This window comes from Sorex araneus, chromosome 10, assembly GCF_027595985.1.
Source record: "Sorex araneus isolate mSorAra2 chromosome 10, mSorAra2.pri, whole genome shotgun sequence".
Classification (NCBI taxonomy): domain Eukaryota; kingdom Metazoa; phylum Chordata; class Mammalia; order Eulipotyphla; family Soricidae; genus Sorex; species Sorex araneus.
Window position 1 is genome coordinate 38,281,284 of NC_073311.1, and position 26,178 is coordinate 38,307,461.

At 37.6% G+C, this 26,178-nt stretch overlaps 1 protein-coding gene across 1 annotated transcript in view; it reads left to right on the top strand.

Annotated features, from left to right (window-relative positions):
• CFAP54 (cilia and flagella associated protein 54) overlaps window positions 1-26,178 on the top strand; it is a 330,907-nt gene that overhangs the window by 69,335 nt on the left and 235,394 nt on the right. Inside the window, exons 20-25 of the mRNA XM_055118311.1 lie at window positions 7,097-7,273; window positions 11,331-11,423; window positions 13,581-13,766; window positions 20,088-20,224; window positions 22,676-22,823; window positions 24,642-24,797. Coding sequence (XP_054974286.1) covers window positions 7,097-7,273; window positions 11,331-11,423; window positions 13,581-13,766; window positions 20,088-20,224; window positions 22,676-22,823; window positions 24,642-24,797 — 897 coding nt within the window. The remainder of the gene's footprint in view (window positions 1-7,096; window positions 7,274-11,330; window positions 11,424-13,580; window positions 13,767-20,087; window positions 20,225-22,675; window positions 22,824-24,641; window positions 24,798-26,178) is intronic.

Sequence of the window (26,178 nt, forward strand, 5' to 3'; positions counted from 1 at the left end):
TCATCCTAGGGTGCCTTTGTGGACCAGTGCTCTCCCTGTGGTCACCCCCTCATCAACTCTTTAAACTTATTACCAGTTAAAACCTTTTTCCTAAAAAGTATCCCCTCTCTGATTTTGGGCTTCTCTCATGAGGTCATGTTTTAACCTCCTGAACAAAATATTTTAGTATATTACATACATATGTAATATATATATTTTAAGCATTTTATTTTTATTTTTAAAATTTATTTTATTTTATTAAATTTTTTTAATAATGTAGGAGCACTGCTATTTATTCAGCCATTGATTAAGCTGATTGAATTGGGCATGAACTCCACATTACCTTTTTCTTGAAGTTTTTAATTTTATAAGTTAGTTCACAATGTTTGATTACATTCAATATTCAGACACCAATCCCACCACCATTACACCTTCCAATCACCAAATTCAGGATGTTTCCATCCCAAACCCCAATCCCTGTCCCAAAGCACAACTGAAATAATATATTTTGTATTGTCTGTTATGAAGAACTGTTGAACATGCTTACAAAAAAATGTTCATATAGGAAAAAGTGTGAAGATTTTCCTAGTTTGGCAGGAGGCATTAAGACATTCTGTAGGAAATCACTAACATGTTGTTAAAGTTTGGGTGATGTGGCTTTGGTATATACATCTGAAAATATGTATATAAGCACATATATATATATTTCCCTCTATGATTTGTTGCCTACTCTCTGAACCCCATCAAATGTGGTGTGGTAATTATGGAGAATGGGTAGGGAGTGCTTTATGATGTGTCACATGGCTGTTTTTGTGGTCACGCGGTCCAGGAATATGTTCACTCATGTGAGACTCGGCCGAGCATGTGGGGAGCTGCCTTGAGTGTGGTGGCAGTTGGGTTGTGGGGGTTTTTGGCTGCCTGAGCTGGGTCCCTTGGGGCAGGGAGGACTCTCGCCCGCTTCCCTCTGGGGAACCCGGTGTGAAACAGCCTGGTGCGAATTCCAGTGGCATGGTTCTCGGGACCTCATGTTATGTTCCCTTTCGGGAGAAACAGCCATGTGATCTGAACGGTAGCTGATGGAGATTATCAGGTGCCGGCAGGAGGTGGCTTATGGGCGTGACCCCTGGGTCACCAGAGACTGGGGAAAGTGGGTAGAGGATCTCTGCTCTTGGTCCCAATGAGCCCAGAGTCCAAGGTCACAAAGTTCTGCATTACCTGGGTTCCATAGGACTTCACTCATGCAAGAGGCTTGGCCTGAGCATGGGGAGCGGCCTTGAGCATGGCAGCAGTTGGGTTATGGAGGTTTTTGGCTGCCAGACCTGGGTCCCTTGGGGCGGGGAGAGCTCTCGCCCGACCCGCTCTGGGGTGCCCCCAGTGAAGACAGCCTGACGTGGGGTCAGGACATTTTTTGGTACTCTCTGGAGTTTTAGTTTATAGTCTCTGGATCTTGGCCATTGATGAGATTACATGGCGCCAGGGGCACTTTGTGGGTGTCACTGCCAAGCTACTGTAAAACTGGGGTCCTAGTGGGAGGAAGCCCAGTCCTGATCTAAGTGGGCCTGGAGCTCTCAGTCACGGATTCCCACCTACTTCTGCGCCACAGGCCCTAATTGCATCTTTTGATCTCTTTTGAGATTTATGGGTCTCTGAAATAAGGCCAATAAATGAGCTTATATAGCTGAGCCAGAGGTGGTTTGTGGGTGTGTCTCCCACATACCTAACTTTTGGCTGTTTAATTTCTTGCTAAACTTGGCCCCAAGTTGTTGGGGTCTGGCCAAAGGCATAGTGATAATTTTGGGGTATCTGGAAGTCTGAAGGCACCATCAGGGTGTTGATGCACTCACCCCACAGGTACAGGTTGACCTGCTGGTAGCACCATACCCCCAGCATTTTATTTTTAAAGTGTTTTTTTGAAACCATTTTAAGGTTATTACACTGAAAGCATAATGCAGATTACATATCATTGCGTCTTTTACCTTAGCTTTTTATTAAGCCCATATAGTACAATGATTGTTAGTATAAGGGTCTAGTATTTTATTTTTGGTTCTGTCACTAACCAAATGACATAAACCAAGTTACTTATATTCTCTTATGGTTTAATTTATAAAATGGGAAGTTTGTGGCTAATTCAATGAAATGATGCATTTGAAATGCTTGGCACATGGTGCAGATTAGAGTCAGTGAGTGTTAGTCATTATTATTATTTCTACTTCCCATCCTTTCCCCTTAACTCCTTCCCCTTTCCCTGTTTTCCTTACTTTGTCCACATTTTCTCATTTCCCTTATCTCCCTTACATCCCCCTCCCGCCTTTTTTCTCTATTTTCTGTTTTAAGAAATGTGTGACTTCTTTTTTCTTTCTTTTTCTTTCTTTCTTTCTTTCTTTCTTTCTTTCTTTCTTTCTTTCTTTCTTTCTTTCTTTCTTTCTTTCTTTCTTTCTTTCTTTCTTTCTTTCTTTCTTTCTTTCTTTCTTTCTTTCTTTCTTTCTTTCTTTCTCAGGACAACTTTCTTTTGTGAGTTAGTTATACTTTTCTCCATCAACTACATATTTCTTCTTTGTTTTCTCTTTGACTGATCTTACATATTGTTCTCTGAGGTCACCAGGCTCTACCCAGCAATATTTAAAGGGCCATGTCATGCCAGGGATTGAACTGGGGGCTTTAAATATGCAAGACATATACCCTTAACACTTAAGCCACATCTCAGACCCCTTTGTCTATTCTATTTTGTTCACTGAAATATTCCTTCCTGAGATTCTTGTATATGATTAAATCTACTTTTCATCTCCTTTTGAAATGTATGTAATAGTGTTGGGAATCTACCTCAGGGAGGTCTGCTAACAAGTAGTAAACATGCACTTTCTTATTCTAGTCTTCTGACAGTTGTTTATGTATGTATTAATCTCATCCTTCAGATCACGTTACATCTTTCCACAAGTGTTTTGCTGCACTGTGGGTGTTAAGCCCTTGTCAAATGTATTTAGTGTCAATCTGTTCTCATAAGCACCAAGTAACTTCTAAAAAGACCTCAGTTTCTCTAATGGAAACTCAGTTTCTCGAATAGGTAGGGAACTTGCAACCAGACCATCATACTTTGTAATTCAGAACTATTGTTGCTAGCCCATTGCAGTACAAGCCACTAATGAGAAAACATCCAGAAATTTCCTTGTGAATCCCCATAAAAAACTGCTGACTGTTGAGGTTCCTTGCTTGACTCTTTCTTGGTGACTGTAAAGACTCATTTCTTCTTTCAAGGTTAGCAAATTCCTAATATGACAGGCAACATGCTAGGCTGTGGAAGAGGAGAATTTGGTGTCTCCAATGACCTGACATGTCATGGAAAACCCACTGCTTCTCCATATCTGCTGAGGTCATTGTTACTGGATTTGCAGTTGGGTGTTCCAGAACACTTTGGTGCTCTAGGGAATATTGCTGTTGAAGGCAGCATTTGTGTCCATATCGATGGTGTTTATTCTTTCGCAGTTGAGTTGCTTTTATTGAATTTTTTTCTTCCTTGTTCTTTGTTAGGATTTATTTTCTGATAACATTTCTTTCTCTTTTATTTCAAGGATGCACATTGAAATACTCCTGAATCACTTTGTTTTCTATAGGAGCAGTCTTTTTATAGGGGCAGCACTGGGCAGGGGGTGCCTTGAGTTGGGGATTGAATATAGCTTTATATATGCAGGGATGTTCTCTTCCACTTGAGCCATATCTCTGGACCTCTTATACCTTGCTTATTTATGAAATCTTATTAGCAGCACAGTGATTTTGCTCACACAGTTTGGATTTTAATTTAGGTAGCTTTAGCGTTTACCTGAATCCTTTTATAAAATTTATCTGATTTACTTAAATCAGAGGCTCCGGTTTAGACATTTGAAACTTTAATACTTTTATGAATACATTGTTTGGTCTATGGGATATATGTTGCTGGGGGCATTTAAAGTTGAAATTGATCAAATTTTGGGAGTAAGTGTAGAAGTTCCAGGCAGTTTGTGGATAGTCAAATAAGAGGAGGTCAGAAGTAATCTGTGTTAACATCAGAGTCAGGGAGCTAGTGCTGCTGCTGTCGTTTATAGGTGCTAAACAACATCTAGAGGAGAGAAGAGTCTCCAAATTTTTAAGGGATTAGCTTCTTTCCTTGATATTATGTAATTTTTTTAAAAGGCTGATTTTATCTGCTTTTTTCTTTCTGCTTTTGTTTTTTGTTTTTGAGCCACATCTGGCAGTGTTCTGGGCTTACTCCTAGCTCTGTGCTTAGGGATCACTATTAGCTAGGTTTGGGGGACTTTATGAGGACTTTATGAGCCTCATGCATGAAGGCACCGGCAGAGGGACCCAGGTGTGCGGGACCCAGAGCTGAGATATCTAAGCCTGCTTGGATCGGGACTGGGCCTCCACCATCCAGATCCCCCTTTTTCCAGTAGCTAGGCAGTCACAACCACAAACTGCTCCCAGCACATGTAATCCCATCAACAGCCAATACCCAGAGACTAAAACAAAGCTCCCAGAAGAGAGCGAAGCAGTCTCCTCTTATTGTCTATTTCTCCCTCTCGGAGAATCTGACAGGCTACCGAGAGTATCCTGCCCACACGGCAGAGCCTGGCAAGCTTCCCGTGGCATATTCAATATGCCAAAAATAGTAACAATGATGGGTCTCACTCCTCTGACCCTAAATGAGCTTCCAATGTGTCACCCTTGGGAAGGACGTATAAAGAGAGGCTACTAAAATCTCAGGGCTAGGACAAATGGAGAGATTACTGGTGCCCGCTCGAGCAAATCAATGAACAATGGGATACAGTGATACAGTGATACAGTGATGAGGTCCTGGGGATTGAATCTTGGTTGGCTACATGCAAGGCAAGCATCCTACTTTCTATACTATCTCTTACTTTTTTTGTGGCCTAAATGAGTCTTTCTCTTGTTGCTTTTAGGAATCTATCACTTTTTGGACTTTCCATTTTAATTGCAATGACTTGCTGTTTGGGTTCATTTTGTTTTGAACTCTTTGGACTTCCTGGGTAAATAAATATATGTCCCCAGACTGAGGAAATTTCTGGTTCTTCCATCAAAAATTCTTCCTTTTACTCTGTTTCCTTTCCTTCTGGAAACTCTGTGGTGTGAATGTTATTATTCTTAATGTTATGCTACAAATCTCTTATTTTTTCTTCATTAAGTAATTATTTTTTTCTTCTTGTGCTTGGAGATATTCCAGGACTTTTGTCTGCGTCCATAAATGTGGGTAAATTCCTCCTTTTCTTCATTTATACCTGGCACTATATGAGGTCTAGGAATGAAAGTTCTGAGTAGAAGCTAATCTGAGCAATGACCAGGGGTTCATGCTTGCAAAATTGAATTGTTGCTTATGACTCTGAGTGTGTCTGGGTCTGGATGATTGCTGGGCATTTGTTGTTACAAATGCCTTTTATCAATTATACACTGGGTCTAGCATGCTCAGAGTTCAGAGTATCTGGTGTATGACAGAAAGTATGTGATCAAAGTTTGGTCAGTTTGAAGGAACAGGATAGTAGTAATGTGTACCTATTAATAGTTTTTAGAGGGCTGGAGTGATAGTATAGCAGGTAAGGTGCTTTCCTTGCTGAGGTCTATCTGGGTTTGGTCCCCAGCATCCCATATGGTTCTGGACACACCACCAGGAGTGATCCCTGAGCACAGAAGGGGCAATGCCTGTGAACTGCTGGGCATGGCCTCCTCCAAATCACCCCACAAAACCGATAATAGTTGTTCAGGAGTCCAACTTCATAGCTATTGAGTGGGTTGCATTTTGCAAGCATCTGACTTAGAAGCTTGTGACTCAAATATCTTCCACACTCCACTGTTCTGCATTGCACACTGCTCCTCCAAGCTCCTCTTCTTGATTCAAGCATTTTTGCTATACACTTGTGTCTAACAACTGATTTTGCTACATCCTGTAATTTTGATATGTTATGCTTCATATAAGCTGGAGCAAGCCACCTGTGGCATAATTGATATGTCAAAAACAGTAACAAGTCTCACAATGGAGATGTTAATGATGCCCACTTGAACAAACTGATGAGCTAACGGGATGGCAGTGATACAGAAATGCTCCATATACATGGATTACTGCTATCGTTTTAACCCTTCTTTTAAAATATTACATGTATCTGTTTTCTTGTTTTATATGTTAACCTTTCATATGTAATTTCCTAAAAAATGTGATTGCATTTCCTTCAATTTTACATAATAAGTATCACTGTTTGTCATTCCATTATTCATAGATTTGCTCGAGTGGGCACCAGTAACATCTCCGTTGTGAGACTTGTTGCTGTTTTTGGCATTTCGAATACGCCACGGGTAGCTTGCCAGGCTCTGCCATTCGGGTGGGATACTCTCGGTAGCTTGCCAGGCTCGCCAAGAGGGACGGAGGAATCGAACCTGGATCGGCTGTGTGCAAGGCAAACGTCCTACCCTCAGTGCTGTCGCTCTAACCCACATAATAAGTAATTCTGTATATTTTACTTCTTCTTGCTGATAGTAAGAAACTCAATAAATAGGCCTCAAGAGATAGTACAGTGAGTAGAATGCTTGCTTTGTATGTGGATGACTCGCATGCTATTTGGAGCACCTCATATGGTCCCTTGAGCTGTGCGGGGAGTGGTCCCAGAATGCAGAACCATGAGTAAGTCCAGAACACTGCCAGATATGCCCTCCCTCAAAGAAAACCAAACTCAGTAAATAAACCACATGTAGTAGTAGTTTTATACTTGAAAATCACAATTCAAATTAGTAAGAGTAGGTGTGCTGTTTATTATTGATATGAACATGAATGTGTTAAGAATTTCATAAGGACAATGAAACATGTTGGTAAATATTTGGAGGGTTTGTCCTGAAACTGAAATGTGTCCCATTATGGTATAATAGTGAATAGAGAGCTGATATAATACTATAGTTTAATACCTTTTTTCACTTAGCTTTGCTTAGCAGCAAAAATAATCCTATGGTATAAAATAAGTATATTTTACTTATTAACTACTGAGGCTCAAAATATGACATATAGAAAAATGATGTTTAAAACCACCAAAATCTACAGACATAAACAAAGCTTAAGATTTTGAAATTTGATGCTCTTTTATTATAGGAAGCATACTCTTTAATTGAGAAGGCTGAAATGGAACAAAATGCTTTATATTTATGTCAGAAATGTTTGGAAAGTTCTGAAAGAAAAGAGAGCAAAGTCCCTCCTCCACCTCTCCTGTTGTCCCGAACTCATTGTTCTGTGACCTTGAAACCAGCTCCATTTACTACAAATGTTAAGGTATGCTATCCATTATGATCCTTATCTCAAAAGTAGAACAGCAAAAGTACTTTTATGGTTTTCCTGATTAATAATAGTATTGCTTTCAGGAGTCAAAAATCCTTATATTTCAGCACTGAGCACTGGGATTATGTTTTTAACGTCACGATTCTTAGTTTCTTCATGACTTTCCCCACTGTGCATGTCCTGTTATGCTCCGTCTAGTCTTGCTGTATTTAAATATATAGTAAAGAGGAACAGTAAGGAAACATTTATAAGATTCTTTGTCACAATGCCACATATGCTGATTAAGGTTTTAATTGAAGTGAAATCAGATATTTGAACAGGGTACAAATTATTCTGAAGAGTCATTGATGGGCATGAGGACATTTGGGAATAGTGAATTTAGTGGTACTTTTCAAAGTTCTTCCAAGTAAATGGGGATCTTTTAAATGTAAACAAATGACAATTCTAGCCACATTATAAATCAGAACTCTGGATATGTTTATTGAAGAATGAATGAGGTCTTTTCTAATCTCCAGTGCCTGGGAACTTGGCCTAGAGGTGGCTGCAACTTGAGGTTTACTTTAAGAAAAAATGTTTTTATATGGAGCGCTGTGATTTACAATAATGTTTGATGATAGGGTTTCATTCACGCAGCTCCCCCACCACACACCCTCCACCAGAGTATTTGCTCTCCTCCACCATTGTCCCAGGATCCCCTCCCATTCACTCTCACTCCCTACCTGTTCACCTTGGAAAACTCAGCTCTGTAAACCTCTTCTCAGATTCTCTTGCTTTGGACCAGTTGTTATTCCCTTACTCTGTTTATTTAAAAATGTTTACTTCCTATGTGCAACTAAAATTACATGTTTATATTTCATATTCGTGACCAGTTAATTTTATTTTGTAAAGTTTAGAAGTAAGAAGATGCCAGTGATTGCAGCACTTGTCACAGCACGTTATATGAAGTTTTACGTATATTCTATACATTAGTAGCACTGTAGCACTGTCATTCCGTTGTTTATCTGTTTGCTCAGTAGATTTGTGTATTTGAAGCAAGTTTTGCCTTCTGTTACTTACTCCTCAGCACTAGATGGTGCTGTGAACTTAACTAAATCTTCTGGGTTTGCAGCTTCTGCCAGTTTTTGCTTGATCAGATTCTCATCCTAAGGCATTTTTTTTTACTGAAGTCTCTTTTAATAGTTGAATATGCCGATGTTATTTGTAAACTTTAACTTCTATAGCTAGTGGTAATTTGTTCATAGTATCTTTGTATTCTAATCCTACAATGCTTAGGGTTATATAAACTAACATGTTTTTATATGTGGAATAAAATAAAATTAAAACATTTTTTTATAAAAATGCTTTTAGAGAGATTGTTCCTCTCCAAATTCTGGTTTATATAGAGATTAATTTAGAGCACTGGTAATTTGAGTCATAAATACTTTTTGTGCCCTTTATTTACCATTATGAAAAATTTTGCCCCCTTTTAGTGGGAAATCAAAGAAAGTTTCTTAAGTGTTTTATTTTTCTGTGTCAGAGAATTTTATTTTTCCTTCAGATTATGAGACTGACATGCTTCCAACTTCACTAAGAAGGCTGCTAGAGAATTTGATTTTTCCTTAACACTAGCTTTCAGATATATCTAATGCTTTGTTTTTCCAGTAGTTCTGTCTGTGTATAGTTCTTACTAAAAATTTTCCATGGAAATTTATGAAGATTTAGACACATGCAACACAAATTCCTATTTCAAGGCTATGCAGGCTTAGGTATTTTTAATTTAATTTAATTTTTAATTTTTTTTTTTTTTTGCTTTTTGGGTCACACCTGGCAATGCACAGGGGTTATTCCTGGCTCTGCACTCAGGAATTACTCCTGGCGGTGCTCAGGGGACCGTATGGGATGCTGGGAATCAAACCCGGGTTGGCTGCGTGCAAGGCAAATGCCCTACCCGCTGTGCTATTGCTCCAGCCCCGGTATTTTTAATTTTAAAAGCTGGTTGTATCCAGGGCTGGACATGGTAACAGGTGATGGTGCTTGCCTTGCATGCAGCAGACCCCAGTTTGATCCCTGGCACCAGCACAAGATCACCGAAGCACCACCAGGGGTGATCTCTGAGCATGGAGGAAGGTTTAAGTCCTGAGCATCACTGGGTGTGGCTTTCAAACAAAACAAGTGAAAAAAGTTACATCTGTACAAACTGTTTTAAAAAGTGATTCAGGATTGAGAGCTATTTATGACAACTAGAAACCAGTAGGATTTTTCTGTTGACCTGGAAGTGAACAAATAGCAGGCTAAATGTAAGAAAAATTACATTTTCCCTTCTTACATTTTTTCCTCTTCCCTTGTAATTTAGGTTGTTAGGTGAGGTTGTACCTCTGGGGGGAAGGGAACTCTGCAATGAGGACACCCCCTCCCCATCTCTAGGTGCTATGGTTCCTTAGGCACTCTGCTCCATAGATATTAAACTTGTTCTCTTTTCTCCTATAGTAGGACACGTTCATCTCAACAAGGACTCTCCATTATTTGACATCTTGTTAAGAGGACTGTCGTCTGGTTATTAATCAAATTTTAAGTTTGGTCTTTTCTATGGAATTTTCATTTTACTTTTGCTTTATGCCTGTATTTTAAGAAGTATCAAAGTGATATCATGTTTCAGAATATTTTTAGCTTGGAGGAATCAATTACCTTGCACTCGTACTATCTTAGCCATGGATCTCTACCACTAATCTTATTGAGGGATGCTTTATTCCATGCTTTTTTGTACGTCTTTTTGCATTTAGCTACCTGTTATTTTTTGGTTCTGGGGCCAGACACTGGTGCTCAGAGGAGACCGGGCCACTCTCAGCTCATACTTAGTAGGTCCCTCCTGGCGGTGCTCTGGAGAGGATAGAGATGCTGGGGATTGGACTCTGACTCCTGCAGGCAAAGCACACATTCCGGCCCAGCTAACTAGCTCCCTGGCTGCAATGCACGTTATTGGGAATGATACAATTTACATCTTTCCCACTTGTTTTTGTCATATTTAATAAAATATTAACATATTTCAGTGTTGTTTTTATCATCAAGATTAAGATACCTTTAAGAAATAGTTATATCTATTTCATGTAAATTAAAAAATATATTAGTTTACAAATAGTCTTACTGGTAATTTTTTTATAGACCATTAAAAACAAAGGAAAGTGTACTGTTTTTGAAAATTTTTAAAACTGATTATTGATTCACAAGTGTGTGGAATTTTAGGAGTTTAGATTTATAGCTATGTAGGCGTCAACACTCCACAATAAGAAAGAAAAAGATCTCTTTCTCTCAGAGGTAGGATACAAAGAAGAACATTAAGAGAACAACAAATGACCAAAGGCTTGGAAACTGGGTATTTACTGAGAGAGCTGAGCTTGCTGAGGAGAGGAGAGGGTGGTGGCTGGGAAGGGACCTTAGGAGTAGTGAAGGGAAAAAATTCCTCCTCACTGCTGATGTCTGTGAAGTTGGGATGGTATGTGCATAAAATATCTAATTAACAGTATTGTAAATCATGATTCTTTAATAAAAATGGTTGAAATAGAAGCTGTCTTTAATACACTCTTGTTAACTAGCTAATCTTGCGCAAACTATTGACCACTTCTATGTCTCTTAATTTCCTATGAAATTGTCTGTAAATAATAATTCCATCTTCTAGGGATATTGTGAATATTGGAATGTGTGTGCAAATTTTCTGATGATAGTTAATATCTACAAACTGCTCAATAATAGCTAAAGTAGCATAAGCAAGAAAAGAAAACATCTTAGTATTGGTAATCCTAGGTAAATGAGTCCTCAATGTAGCTTTCTTTCCTTAAGGTTAAGCTTGAGTCTACTTGTAAAATTAGAGTTCATGTTTTAAAATTTGAATAATTACCTTTTTTGGGGGGGACTGGGATTAAACCCAGGGCCTTACACATGGAGAGCACTGAGCGACATCCCTGACCCTTGAAGTGTTACAATATATTTATAGAAGTATTCCTCTCCATACGCTGTGATAAAAGATGCCGAATGTTTGATAAGACAGCAACTGTCGGCTTTTCTCCCTTCTTGGCAGGTCTCCTGGTACTCCATTTTGGGTTGCAAAGCTGAAGGGAGCTTTGGGAAAGTTAGGTTAAACAATAACCACCTTCCAAACTCAGGAGAAATGGTATGTCAAACACCCTTCGTATCCTGAAATGTTATCAATACTAAAAAGAATTTCTTAGTTTTCTGAAATATTACTAAAAGCTTCATTCATGATAATTGTTTCCTCCCTTGTAGACACTTCATGAATTTTTCTAATTTTAACTGATTGATAAAGGAAATCCAGAAACGAATGAAATGAAATGATTTTCATTTTTTAAAAATTTGGGTTTCACCCAGTGGTGCTCAGGGCTTACTTCTGGCTCTGCTCAGGAATCACTCCTAGGGCTTGGGGACCACCTAGCGGACCATCTGTTAGACCATCTGGGGTGCTGGGCATTGAACTTGGATCAGCTGCATGCGAGGCCAGCACCCTACCTATTTGCTGTACTATCTGGTCTTGACTTTTTCATTTTTTCACATGTGTCTTTCATGATGGACTGGAGCGATAGCACAGTGGGTAAGGCGTTTGCCTTGCACGTGGTCAACCCAGGTTCGATTCCTTCATCCCTCTCAGAGATCTTGGCAAACTACTGATAGTATCCTGCCCGCACAGCAGAGCCTGGCAAGCTACCCGTGGCGTATTTGATATGCCAAAAACAGTAACAACAAGTCCCACAATGGAGACGTTACTGGTGCCCGCTCCAGCAAATCGATGAACAACGGGACTACAGTGCTACAATTCTTATCCCTCATGACACTGGACATTGCCTCACCTTTTTAGAGGCAAATTTGTAATGAGTGGGAATGAAACATCTTGGCTGGCCACAATGAGATCGTTCCGGTGTTTTGATTCATCACATTTAGCTGTCATTTCTCAGATTTCTTTTATATCACACAGACATCAGTTTTTGAATCTGTAGTTCACCCACGTCAACAAAAATCTCAGTAATAAAATGACAATTATAGACTAGTTCTTTCAGCTCCTTTCTTTGAATATTTAGATCAATAGAAAGTTTGATCAAATGCTGAACATGAAATAAGAAAGATCTTCCTTTTGAAGCTTTTATAGAAATAGGTTTGGTGTAGATCATACATATCTGTTATGTTTTCACCCCAAACACTATTATTATTGTAACATATTCTGGATTTATAAGATATAAGAGAGTGCTTTATTGAAATATGCAGATAGAAGAAAAGATAATGAATAGGCATGATTTGGGGGTTAGAAAATATTTTAAAAATTGTACAGAAATAAAAGAAGAAATGCTATCAAATTACTTCAAAAACGACTTTAAGTTTAGACATTTTTCTTATTAAGTATTACAAACTGATGAAAAATGCTAACAATTTGATGAGGGTATATGTTTATAACACATATCTCATATTAAGAACTTGCAACCTAAACCACATTTACCAATCTTAAAAACAATAAAGACAAAGACTATAACCTCATAAAAAAATTGAGAAATTGTCTTAGATAGGTACTTCAAAAGAGAGAATAACAGTTGCATAGTATTCCATTGTGTAGATGTACCAAGTTTCTTTAACCAGTTATCTGTTCTCGGACATTTGGGTTGTTTCCAGATTCGGGCTATTGTGAACATGAAATTTGATTATAAGTGGATGGACATGGAGAGTGTCATGCTAAGTGAAATAGTCAGAAAAAGAGTTACAGATATAGAATGACTACACTCATTTCTGGAATATAAAATAATGTAAAATGAGACTAACACCTAAGGACAGTAGAGACAAGGGCCAGAAGGGTCACTCCATGGTTTGAAAGCCTGCCTCAGGTGCTGGGGGAAAAGGCATTTGAGATGGAGAAGGGACAACTAAATCAATGATGGTTGGACGATTGCTCGGGATGGGAGATGTGTGCTGAAAGTGGACTAAAGACCAAACACGATGGCCTCTCAGTATCTGCATTGCAAACCATAATGCTCAAAAGTGAGAGAGTAAAAAGGAAGAGATACCTTTCACAGAGGCAGGGATGGGATGGGTGGGGATGGTGAGAGGGATACTGGGGACATTGGTGGTGGAAAATGTGCACTGGTGGAGGGATGGGTATTCGATCATTGTATGACTAAAACTCAATCATGAAAACTTTGTAACTATATCTCATGGTGATTAAACAAAAAAAAAGGAAAAAAAACAAAAAACAGACAGAAGAGAGAATATTAGAAAGAAAAGACTTGCTTTAATTTTCCATGTATAACTTAAAATATGTTTCTGTCACCAGATACCAGCTGATGGTAAAACCGTTTTTGAGGTGAAAGGATTAGAAACCAATGAAAAATATATATTTGCAGTTGCTGCCTATTCTTCTAGTGGGAAGCTCATCGGTGATTCTATTGGGGAGTCAACGAAACCAATTCTGATTTATCCACCTCTTTCCACTGTTACTACCCGAATGTTCTTGACACAGGTAGAAGGGATTTCTACTAATTCTTTATAATTTTTTTCCCTATGAAGTAACTTATGATGGAAAAAAAGAACAGCATAAATTTGAAAACTTCTGTAAGATGTATTTTCCATTATTGAAGTTTTGTAATAAAATAGGAACAATTCTCCTATTTTGTTCATTTGAGTTTCACAGTAAAATTTTTTCCCTCTAGATTATGGTAGTGATAACTTTTAGAAACTTGGGAAAAAACTGAAAAGGAACAAAGAGGTAAACAAATAATTTCTGTTCTATCATCAGTGTAGCATTTCTTACCTGGTACAGTGTTTTTGGTCTCCAAGGGAACACTGGTTAATGTCAGGAGACATTTTTGGTTGTTATAACCTAGGCGCATCTTGTGTGTAGTTGCAGCTGTAATAAAATAGGAATACGCACTCTAGAACACAAATGATAGTTCCCCACAAGCATAGAATTGCCCAGCCTGGAATGTCCTTTCATTTGTGTGTGCATATATGTGTACTCATACTCATATGTGTGTATATAAATTTATATATATCTTTTAAATCATGGCATTTTTATATTCTTATACTTTCATTTAACTTATAATTAAATTTTTTTTTGCCTTTTGGGTCACACCCAACAATGCTCAGTAGTTATTCCTGGCTCTGCACTCGGAAATTACTCTTGGTATGAGACACTGTATGGGATTCTGGGGATCAAACCAGGGTCAGCCGCGTGCAAGGCAAATGCCCTATCTGCTGTATTATCACTCTGGCTCCTACAATTGAGTTTTTAATAAGCAATTCTATTATGTTTGTTTTCAAGACATAATTTTCTTTTTGGTGGGAACACACTCAACTGAGCCCAGAACTACTGCAACCTCTGTACGAAGGGATCACTCCTGGCAGGGTTTGGGGAACTGGATGGAATGGTGAGATCAGTATGAGTCAGTGCGGTGCAAGGCCCACTATTCTCTATCTCCAATCCCAAGACATAATTTTAAATGGCCGCATGGTCTAGATTCTTATACATAAGTCATTATCATTATCTATATAGTAATTTTTATTGCTATAGATTAAAATATTTTCTAGTTTTTTTCTTGCTAGTATAAGCAAAGTTGTTGTGCATATCTTTGTATGTAATTCTTTGTCTGCATCCATATTTACTTTTGTAGGAAACATTTAGAGAAGTAAAATGTCTGGGTTAAAAGAGAAAGACAGACCTAACTTTAAATTTAGCACATCAGGGGCTGGAGAGATAGCACAGCGGGTAGGGCTTTGCTATCGCCTTGCACGCGGCCGACCCGGGTTCAAATCCCAGCATCCCATATGGTCCCCTGAGCACGGCCAGGGGTAATTCCTGAGTGCAGAGCCAGGAGTAACCCCTGTGCATCGCCAGGTGTGACCCAAAAAGCAAAAAAAAAAAAAAAAAAAAATTTAGCACATCATGCTACTGATGATATTAGGCAAGTCATCTTCATCTGTAAATTGAATAATAGTTGTAGCAACTTCCCAGGGCTGTTATAAATATTAAATGGAATATCAGTGTTATGAATATTAATGTTTATATATTAAGTGTAGTCAGATGTTTACCATACCACTAATCATTCTTTGGACACAACAGATATGATTATTGTTTTTACTTATGATATACTAATAATTTAACACTTTAAATGAAATGATTGCCTCACTTAAGGCATAGTGGCAGTGAATATAACACTAGAAAGAGTGAATCATTGACTTAAGTCTCAAACATCTAATTTTAAGACTATTGTTAGCTGTAGAGCTTATGACTATTCTAAGTTTTGTCATGTCCAAGATGCTATTTTTGCCTCTTAATAGTTTATTAGTATTATTAGCTGTAAGATCTTAGTGGCATTTTATAGTATTATATTTTCAAAGAAAATTTAATGGGAGAGAATTGCTAGAATTTGTCTAGTATTGGTTTAGCATGTCATATCAGCTCATGGGTTTCTGATGTTTTTCTTTGGAATGTAATATAAACCCTAATTTGCAGTGATGGAGTTATTTCCAAGTAAGGAACCAAATATTTCATCAAGGCCTAATTTTTCTCCAGAGAGTGGTTTGACTCATGGGCTTCATTTGGCAGAACTTTCATTGAAAGTTAATAAAACTAAGTCCAAGCTTACTGCTGGGATAATGAGAAGTGTCCTAAAGTAATGACCTGTTTCTTTATTGACGTTATATTTGCAGCGCTGTAGTTCAGTATGACAGTTTATGAGCACTCTCTCTCATAATATTAAGTAACTGAAGCAAAATGTTCTCACTTTAGTAAGCCATTTCAATTTACACCTTTAGCTTAGGCTTTTGAGTGCAAGAAAATGTACTTTTATTTTGGAATTTCCATCAGTTTTTCATGAGAGTGGTTATTTTTTAGTTTATGGATAGTTTTGTTTTTTTAAAAAAGAACATCAAATATTTTTCAGTACAATATGGGAACATTTTACTAGCTGCCAGTGATTAAATTGGCTTGGTATTTTAGGTTGTGTTTTTGCTCTTGATATTAATAAATTGAGGTGGACATTTGCTAGGTATTCTTTTAATGTAGAAAGCTATTTTATTTAGGCCACTTGAAAAACATTTATTTTGTTTTTTCTTTGTTTGTTTGTGTTTTGGGATCATATCCAGCAATATTCAGGACTGACTTCTTGTTCTCCACTCAGAGATCACTCTTGGCAGGGCTTGGGGAACCCTATGGGGTGCTGGAACTTGAACCTGGGTCAGCCATGTGCAAGGCAGGTGCCTTATCCATGGGATTATCTCTTTGTCCCCCCACTGCCCCTGCTAGTTGGAAAAATTTTTGAGGAAATTTTATAAATTACGTGTTTTCCAATTTTTCCATTCTATAACCTAATTTCTTTTGATCTTCCACTTTAAGTTGCACATGGCTAGATGGTATGAAATAAAACAGGAAATTAAAAATTTGTGAGCAATATTCTAGTCTTGACTTTAGAGAATATAATTTTAGTTAAATTGCTTAGTCTCAATTTTCTTATTTGCAAAACGGTTATAAAACAAAATATAAATATACATAGACAATTCAAATATATAGCTACATATTTAAATAATATAGCTACGTAATTAAATACATAACTATGTATTTATATAGCTATATAATTAAATAGGTGAATTAGCAAATCAAATAATGAGCAAGCACAGTGCTCATTATAATAATACTACCACATAAAACTACTGAAAATAAACAGCAATTTTCAAATGCCTGTCATAACGTAGGCATAGAATGATGTCTGTAGGATAACATAGCCTCAGGTAGTTACTCCTGTTACAGTGCTCCCATTCCTCTTTGTTTATTTGTAGCTTCTTTCTTAGTGTTCTTTTGACTTGTAAATATTGTTTTTCTCTTCTCCTTGAGTCCTTTGCATAGTTTATTCAGAGCAATGTCCTTTTTGTATGGACACAGGAAGACTTAGCAAATGCTCCCTTGGGACTCATTGTTGCAACCGCTACTGATGCTGTTACAGGAACAACTCTTCAGTTTTGATCCAGACACTTCATTTCTTCAGAACAGGACTAAATGACTCTTATCATTGGTGACTCTCATCACCCCTGGACAGTGCAGGACAATTGGATGCTTTACTATAAGCACTGCTCTGGGCCCAGGGTTGGACTGAAATCTTAGTACAACTAATAAGACTGTATTGTGATTTTGAATTGTGTTGTGATTTGGAATTGTTCCTCATTTTCAAATTTTTGTGTTTTTGTAAAAAGAAAAAGGGGGATATGTAGGATAATATAGCCTCAGGTAGTTTAGGTTTACTGGTTTACTCCTGTTACAGTGCTCCCATTCCTCTTTGTTTATTTGTAGCTTCTTTCTTAGTGTTCTGTTGACTTGTAAATATTGTTTTTCTCTTCTCCTTGAGTCCTTTGCATAGTTTATTCAGAGCAATGTCCTTTTTGTATGGACACAGGAAGACTAAGCAAATGTTATGCTTTTGTAACCTGGGAGTCATTTGACTCTACATGATATTTTCCTCCTGGGCATCTGTTCTCTCGACCTAAGCCTCAGCTGCCCTTACTTCCTAGCACCCCCAAAAGCAGGGTCCTGACGAGGGACGAGACAGACCCAGGGCAAGCGGTGAGCTGTGTGCTACCCTGGCATCGAGATGGGCCTGGCCAAAGTGCCTAATGCTTAACTATAAGTTAAGAGCTTGATCATGGACAAATGTTGTCATGATCCAAACAGTGATAACTAGATTTGGACCCTGCTAGGGTTAGGAGTGATTAATCTGGCCTGAGTGCTGTAGTCTGAGCCTGTGGCAAGATGTTGCCAGGAGAGCTGCCTTGCAAGCCTCAGTGTATCTCTTGCTATGTCCATGCGAAAATAACTAGTATTAAGATGTTAGTAAGTGTTTGGACTAGGGAAAGAAAAAAAACCTTAAGAGTCAGGAAGGGCTTTGGAATGCCCTGCCCTCAGGAAGGGCTTTCTTAGGTTGATTTTGCTACCTGGCTGGGTGTAGCCTAGAGGGCTAGGTGGGAGAGATAAGTAGGAGAGACTAGAGAAGCCAGAGAAGGCTGGAGTAGATCCAGAGAAGACAGAGCTGGGAGTGCGGGAGATGAGAAAGATGGAAGATTGAATAAACGGTAACTAATCAGCAACTAGCTTGGTCCTTGTATTTCCTTCGCTTGCCCTTAGCCAACGACCGTCCCGATCCAGCCCATACACAGCGGTTCCAGAGCACCGAACTCGGGCGGTGAGACAGAGCCACTCGGAGAGCCCGCGAGTGCTCACGCCCGTCGGCGTGCCTTTAGTTTTTTACATATGCCTACTTTTGGAAACTAGGTAATGAACTCCTTCACAGAGCTTCGAAAAAACCAATGAATTAATACATGTCAAGTTCATAGAACCAAAACTTGACATATTTAAATGCCTTCATCTAATTTTCAAGGCTTTCTGCAATTATGTTTTGCTTTGCCTCTTCAATCAGTTTACTCATATTTTTTTTTTCTTTCTCCAAATTCCGATACATCATTCTGATCCGATACATCTATCTGATCTAAACGGTCTGTGATGCTCTGCCCCACTGGGCACTTTCTGGATGCCTCCACCACGATCATGTTGTTGTAGTTTTTCTGTGGTTCCCTGTGTTTTATATCTATATCTTGATTACCGTCTAATAGAGACTGTAATCCTTCTAAGCGTTGAAGGATGTACCCTTTCAGGTGCTTAGTGCAGAGTAGATACTTAATAAAAGCTTTTTGGTTAAGCGATTGTGTTATTGCAATGGCAGAAATCCGTGGTCTCAGGGCTGGGATGTGGCTCAGGGTGAGAAGCATGCCTCACATGGGCAAAACTCTAGGTTCAATCTCTGGCACAACAAAACATTTTTTTGGTTTAAAAAATTACTCCCTTGTAGAATATACATTATATATGTCACATAAGAGTTCAATTAAATTATTTACATTTTATGTTTTATTTGGTTTCATTAAGGATCTCAAGCAGTGTGCAACTCACCTGGTGGATTTCATATAGTTATATGTATTTAAAAAGAATGAACTTTTCTTTTCATTTTTTGGCTTTTGGGCCATACCTGGCAGTACGACCCATGCTTAGAAATTGCTCCTGGCAGGCTTAGAGGGGAACCACATGAGGTGCTGGGGATTGAACATGGGTTGGTTGTGTGCTAGGCAAGTGCCCAACTTGATGTACTATTGCTCTGGTCCTGGTAGAGTAATTTTTAGAAACATTTTAGATGAAATATATTCAAAAATAGGCAAGTCAGTGATATGTTTTCTCTGCAGCGTCTAGGGTTTACAGTGAAATCATTATTTGGCCTAATATCAAATGTGTTAAACTTAAAACATAACATGGCTTCTAGAAAGTGTCTCTTATTTTTCACTCTTTTCAGCTGTGAACCCTTTGTTGCAAGAAATCTCTGAAAGTGTCACTCAGGAACCAGGAAAGAATGAACTGTATTTCATATTTTGGTTTTGGGAAATCTGATTGTTTCTCTTGGAACAGATTGTTCATTATAACAGTGTCTATAATAAATGGAGTGCACTGCTGAGATAGATGGAAATGAAATTAATTTGGCTCAGATGTGATCTTTGTTTTGCTTATGAGAATTTGAAACATCCTTACAGAGTTTCATATTTCTATGCAATTTTGAAATAAAAGAGATTTCAAAATGTGTCTGTCTCCCTTGCCAGTGGTAGTTGTTACCTTACTGTAGTGATGTAGAACAACATAGCAAATGTGAATAATTGTATATGAAATTAGTGTGATAGCACCTGATCTGAATTCTTGTTTAAAATATACATTTTACAAGTCAAAATATCTCATAAGGTATTGTACTTTCTGTTGTAGGCAGCCTATCAGATTGGTGAATATGAGTTGGCTAAGAAAATTTTTTCACCAGTGTGGGACTATTTTGTTGCTTCACCACCTCATGATGAAAAATCTATTATTTCTTTAAATAATATAATGACTATTACACAGAGAAGGTAATAAAAATATTTAAATATTCAAATATGCTTATTGGAAATATAGATGTTGAATGCAAATCGCAGAGTTAATCTGTCAACTTAATAAGATGATAAAATCTGTTTCTAATAAATCTTTTAATAAGTGTCAACAGAATGAGATCTTGTTAGAAACTTCCTTCCTAATGACAGTAAAAAAAATTAGAGTTAAATGGATACATTGGAATAGAAGTTAATTAATATTATGGGAAAAAAAACCCACAATACTAACCCAGGTAGTGTAATTGATTACCACCATTATGGACTGGGGGCTTTTGAAAAAGAAATGTTAGGTTGGGGTTAAATCTTGGGTGTTCTCTTTGTTTGAAAGGACTAGATCACCAGCAACTGTAAATAGGTCTGTAGAAGTCACATTATTTTAGTGCCATTTTTTTCATAAAAGTAGTATAGAAATAACTTCAAAAATAAGCTTTAATGTAGTTTTAGATAGTCTCAGTAAGTTCTAAAACAACTACCACTTCCTTCACCTGCTTGTTATTGTTGGAACTGTCTTTTCCTTTATTAACATGATTATCCTTAACTCCTCAAAGATAATGAGCTAATAAAGGTAAATGTTGGCTGAAGCAAGGCATTGATAATGCTCATTAGCATAAAAGTATGATCTTCTTCCATTAAGCAAATGTAGGCTTAACATTTCCTATGCACAAGGATGCAAGTTACTGTAAGGTATCAGGTTAGAGGAAATTTGGAGAAGGAAGATAAATGAGCAGGAACATTTTATATGATGTGTGGGGATAAGAGGGAGGATGGTGTTAGAGTTAACTGAGATTTCCCATGTAAACTGATTGCAGAGCATGTGGCATTTACCAAAGGAACTGGAGCAGTGGAACAAGCAGAGGAAGGCAATGAATTGGGCAATATTTTGATTTGAGTTTTTCAGCAGGATGTCTTTGTGGATATGAAATATTTGGTCGGTTCTTTTAGTGTTGACATTTAAAAGAGAGATCAAGGTTAGAAGTACAGATTTAGAAAGTGTATGTTGAGATCACCATTGAGAATTGACAAGGAGTGATATCCCTAGAGAACTGACTGTTTAGTGGAAAAGATAGGAGATTGTAACTGAAGTTTGGCTATTGTTTAAACTTAAGAGTGCAAAGCAGTATTTGGAATCAAGGAAAAGGAAATTGAAAAAGAGCAGTCCAGGAGGTGAATGGGAAGCGGCACCAAAATGAGTTAGATACAAAATAAGAGTGGTTCTGAGATGAGCCCTGAAACACACCAATATAAAGATATTAGGGAAAAGAGGTGGGGCTTGTAAAAGCATCTGAAAAGGAATATGGCTTTTGAGCAAAAAAAAAATTTATAGTCAAGTCCTGCTCCATGTGGCTAAGGATTATATTTGATTTTAAATCCCAAGCCCTATAATAGTGTTTTATATGTGTGTGTGTGTATATATATATATATATATATATATGTATATATACTGGCACTCACTTCAGCAAATTGATCAGCAATGGGATGATAAGTGATACAAGTGATATATATACATATATATATATATATACATATATATGATGTCTGAAAATGTTACCACGAATGGAAGAAAATAGAATGAATGAGAAGAGTGATATTGATGCAAAGCAGACAAACTGATTGCATAAAATAAGAAGTGCAGTTTCTAAAGTGCTACAGAGGTCACTACGGAAGTGACTGCTCGGGTTTTTATCATTGTGGAAGGAAGTAGAGTTGTAGGAACTCACACTGATGATGGGAAAAAGAAAATTGACCTTGCAAAGACCACTTAAATATGAACTTGGTCTTGGAACTTGCAGCTTTTTAGGACTTGTTGATGTCAAGTACTTTCCTGTTTTATCAGGATAGGAGATGTGAAGATAATAGACTTGAAGCTTAAGGAGGGAGGGTTTGTCTCTGTGTAAGACAGGAGGCAAGGACAAAAAGACTGGGAGCAAGGAGGGTGGCGTATTTCATAGTTTTGTCAATGGTTGCCACTATTGACTGTATTTTAGAAAAAATAATAGAAATATCCCAAGTGGTTTTTAAAAATGTGTAGTCTTTCTCCTCCTCCTCCTCTTCTTCCTTCTCCCCTTTCCCCTTTTCCCCAAAGCTGATTTTTTTTTTATAAAAGCACCTCATTTTGAGACAGTTTATTAGTATGCTCTTAAACTTTATGTATTAGAACCAGGAAACTTTGTCTATACTTATTTTACACGTTACATAATATGTCAGCAGCTAAATTTTTCTTAGTTGTTAAGAAATAGTCTTTACTTCTAATTTAAATAGTTATATGACAGAAGTTGTTGCACAGAGAGTGTATAGTATACTATACTCTCTTGGGATCATTGTGTGGATATTAAGAATATACATGAGTATACATGATACACATAAAGTGACTTAAATACAAATATAAATCATTATATTTAAACTGGTGACATGGTTTTTTCTTTTTTGCAGATTATATTCAGACATTTTGGCAGATACACCTTCAACCCTATTGTACCTTTTTCTTAGAAACATTTTTGTAATAAGTGACATTAAAGTTAAAGAAGAGAATCTTTTCTGTGATAATATTAAAGGCAATGAGATTTCCCCTAGCCAAAATGTAAGTGGTTAAAATGGATGAAAATGTGTTAATTTCTTGTGTTTAAGCTCATGTTCTTTTGGGCCTGCCTGTCCTTGTTTGTGAATCATCTGAGAGGACATTGTATCATTGTGTAGGTTTATTTGATATTCTATATATGTTTCACAGACCTTTATTTTGCTTCCTTTCAATTTGTCTTTTTTTATTGTGCAAAAGAGCATAAGTTTCAGTATACCATTTATAAAGTTAAAACTATTGTAATCAGAGTCCCTCAAGAATACTGTGATTTGTCTTTACACCATTTCTCTAATTTTTAAACCCATACATAGACAATGTCATTGTGTGATCATTTTAAAACATGGGATCTATTTGCTATTCTGCAACTTTCACTTTTAACATTGTAAAAATTTTTTAACTTGGATATTTTCCTAGTGATATATTTCAATCTACACAAATCATTTTAAATCACAATTTTGTAGTTCTATAAAGAGGTAGGAATATTCTTTATAGATATTCCTATAGGAGATAGATATTCAGTCTATCTCCTATATTCTCAGATTAAAATCCTATCATGTATTTCTGCAATCTTATAATGCTCTTGTGTTTTATATTTTTCTTATTCTATCTTTTCTTCCTTCCTTTTTTTATGGGGGGTCACACCGGTGATGCTCAGGGGTTGCTCCTGGCTCTACACTCAGGAATTACTCCTGGCAGTGCTCGGGGACCATATGGGATGTTGGGGATCAAACCCCCGTCATGGCCGTGTACAAGGCAAACACCCTGCCCATGGTACTATTGCTCTGGCCCGCCCTCCCTCCCTCCCTTCCTTCCTTCCTTCCTTCCTTCCTTCCTTCCTTCCTTCCTTCCTTCCTTCCTTCCTTCCTTCCTTCCTTCCTTCCTTCCTTCCTTCCTTCCTTCCTTCCTTCTCGCATAGCTGTGCTCAGGGCTTAGTATTGCCTCTGTGCTCAGGGATCATTCCTGGTGGGACTTGGGGGAGCATATGTGGGACTGGGATCAAACCCAGGATCCTCTGTGCAAGGCAAATGCCCTACCCTCTGTACTGTCTCTCTGGCTATACTGCCATTATAGTTATATTTTGTTGTAAGGAATTTCTGACTGCTGTTCATCCATTTTTTTCCCAAGATACCTTATATGTCTACATAGTAAAATGATGAAACATTTCTCCAGGAAAAGGGTAAGAAAGAGTAAAATAGCATTTTTAAAAAAAGTGGCATTTAATCACAAAAGCCTATCTTTTTTTCCCATATAGTAAAAATATAGTAGCAGAGTTTGTTGTATCAAAATGTGGCAATTTTCTCATAATTCCATGTTAGGAATTAGGAATTAGAAAGAGCAAGGGAAATGTGATTACCTTAATCAAGTGTGGGGAACATTACAGAAACATTGTATCTTAATTATTTGTTATAATGTGTAGTTTTGAAAAGGCTAGATTTGGTGGGGGGGTGGGGGACCTCACTCAGAGATCCTGCATTGAAGGCATGTGACTGCAACAGATTGAGCTCTCTCCACCACCCCTCTCCCCAGCTATATATATATATACACACATATATATATATACACATACACACATATGTATACATTAACTATAGCCAAGGATGTCTTACCAATATATAAAAAAAGTTAGTTTTCCATTACTAGTGGTAATTACTATCTGTAATCACTATTGGGGATTTAGAGTTATTCATAAATTTGTATTCTCTTCATGCCAACAGTCATGTTGAGTCACAAGGATCACATTTCCTACCCTTTCATCTTGGAGAATTAAAATAATTAAACACCTGATGCTCCATGTGATTGACAATACCCGTTTCTTTACAGATTGCTAGATTGGTTGAATGTGAGAAAGTATTAGTGGCTCTGGAACTTAGCAACTACCTAAATGATTCCGGTTTTGCCCTTCAAGCTGTGATCCAGTGTTACGGTCTCCTTGCTCCTATAATCTTTCATAATATTGTTCTGGTGCCTGTTGTACAGGTAAGGGTTTTTCTCCCTCCCCCAGATAATGGTAATTTTGCAAATGCAACTGTAATATATTTCAGGGACGAGAAAGCAATGTGTCCCTCACAAAATACAAATAGGTCAAGAATTTTTATGAAATTTCATGAGTTAACGGAAAAACATTTTAATAATTTAAGTGATATGTCTGGGCAAATATAACTGAGGACTTAAAATGTGTTTCTCTGAAAACATTCAGTCTTGTTCTGTCCATATTTAAATATTGGCAATATGCTTTCCTAGGTTTTAAAAGTCATTTCAATTTTTATGTTCTTACTATGTTAGAAAGAGCAAAAATAAAAGCCTGTTATTACCGTCATTATCTGAGGGAAAATTGAAGGATGAACCAAGAAAAAAATACTTGGTGTTTCAGTGATGGAGGACTAGGGATTTATGGAAAGGAGACTAGGTGAGACCTGACCAAAAGGATTATGAAGTGGTCTGTTCTCTCTCACAAATTGCCACTGACCTAATGGCTTAAAACAGCACCCATTTATATCCTCTGGTTTCTGGGAGTCAGGAGGATGGATTCTAGTTAGTTGAGCCTGCTGCTTGGTGTCACTGTATAAAATTTTGATTTTATACAGTCACTGGCCAGGGCTGCAATCTGAGGCTCAGAATCCTTTTAAAAATTAAGCAGTTGTTGAGACAATTCATTTCCATGCAGTTATGTAATAGGTTCTCAGCTCCTAAAGGTAGGCTACAAATTACCTGCCGTGTGGCTTTTTCCTTAGCATGGCACATTGCTTTTCTTTTAGACTGGTAAGAGAATTTCCCTCTAATAAATCCTTATTTTTTGTTTGTTTTGGGGCCAAATTCAGTGGTGCTCAGGGCTTACTTGTGGCTCTGTGTTCACAGCACCATATGTGGTGCCAGGAATTGAACTGGGTGGGCCAACAGCAAAGCAAATGCAAGACAAATGCCTTAACCTCTTTCTTTCTGGCCCACGCATTAGGATTCGTACATAACATGATGTAGTCAGGAGGGTGACAGTCCGTCACATCAGTGCTCCTTCTCACTGAAGGAGAAGGAACTATCGAGGGTTTGTATACCAGAGAGAAGCGCACTAAGGATTTTTAAAATTCTTCCTACTGCAAGAGAGTAATGAGAGTAGTAAGATTTTACTAATAATACAGTAAGTTATCATTGTCATCTTTACGATATCATTACCATAACAATTAGCTAAGATTTTGAGAATCAAGAAAATGAATTCCTGTGAGGTATAAAAGAATATTTAATTCACTATTGAGACAACTATAGGGATCTAGCACCTGAAGTTAGAAAATGAACTCAGTACCTAGAAGCTTATAGGTACTTAAATTTTTGCTTTGGAACAGTTCCTATTGTGCATAGACATGCT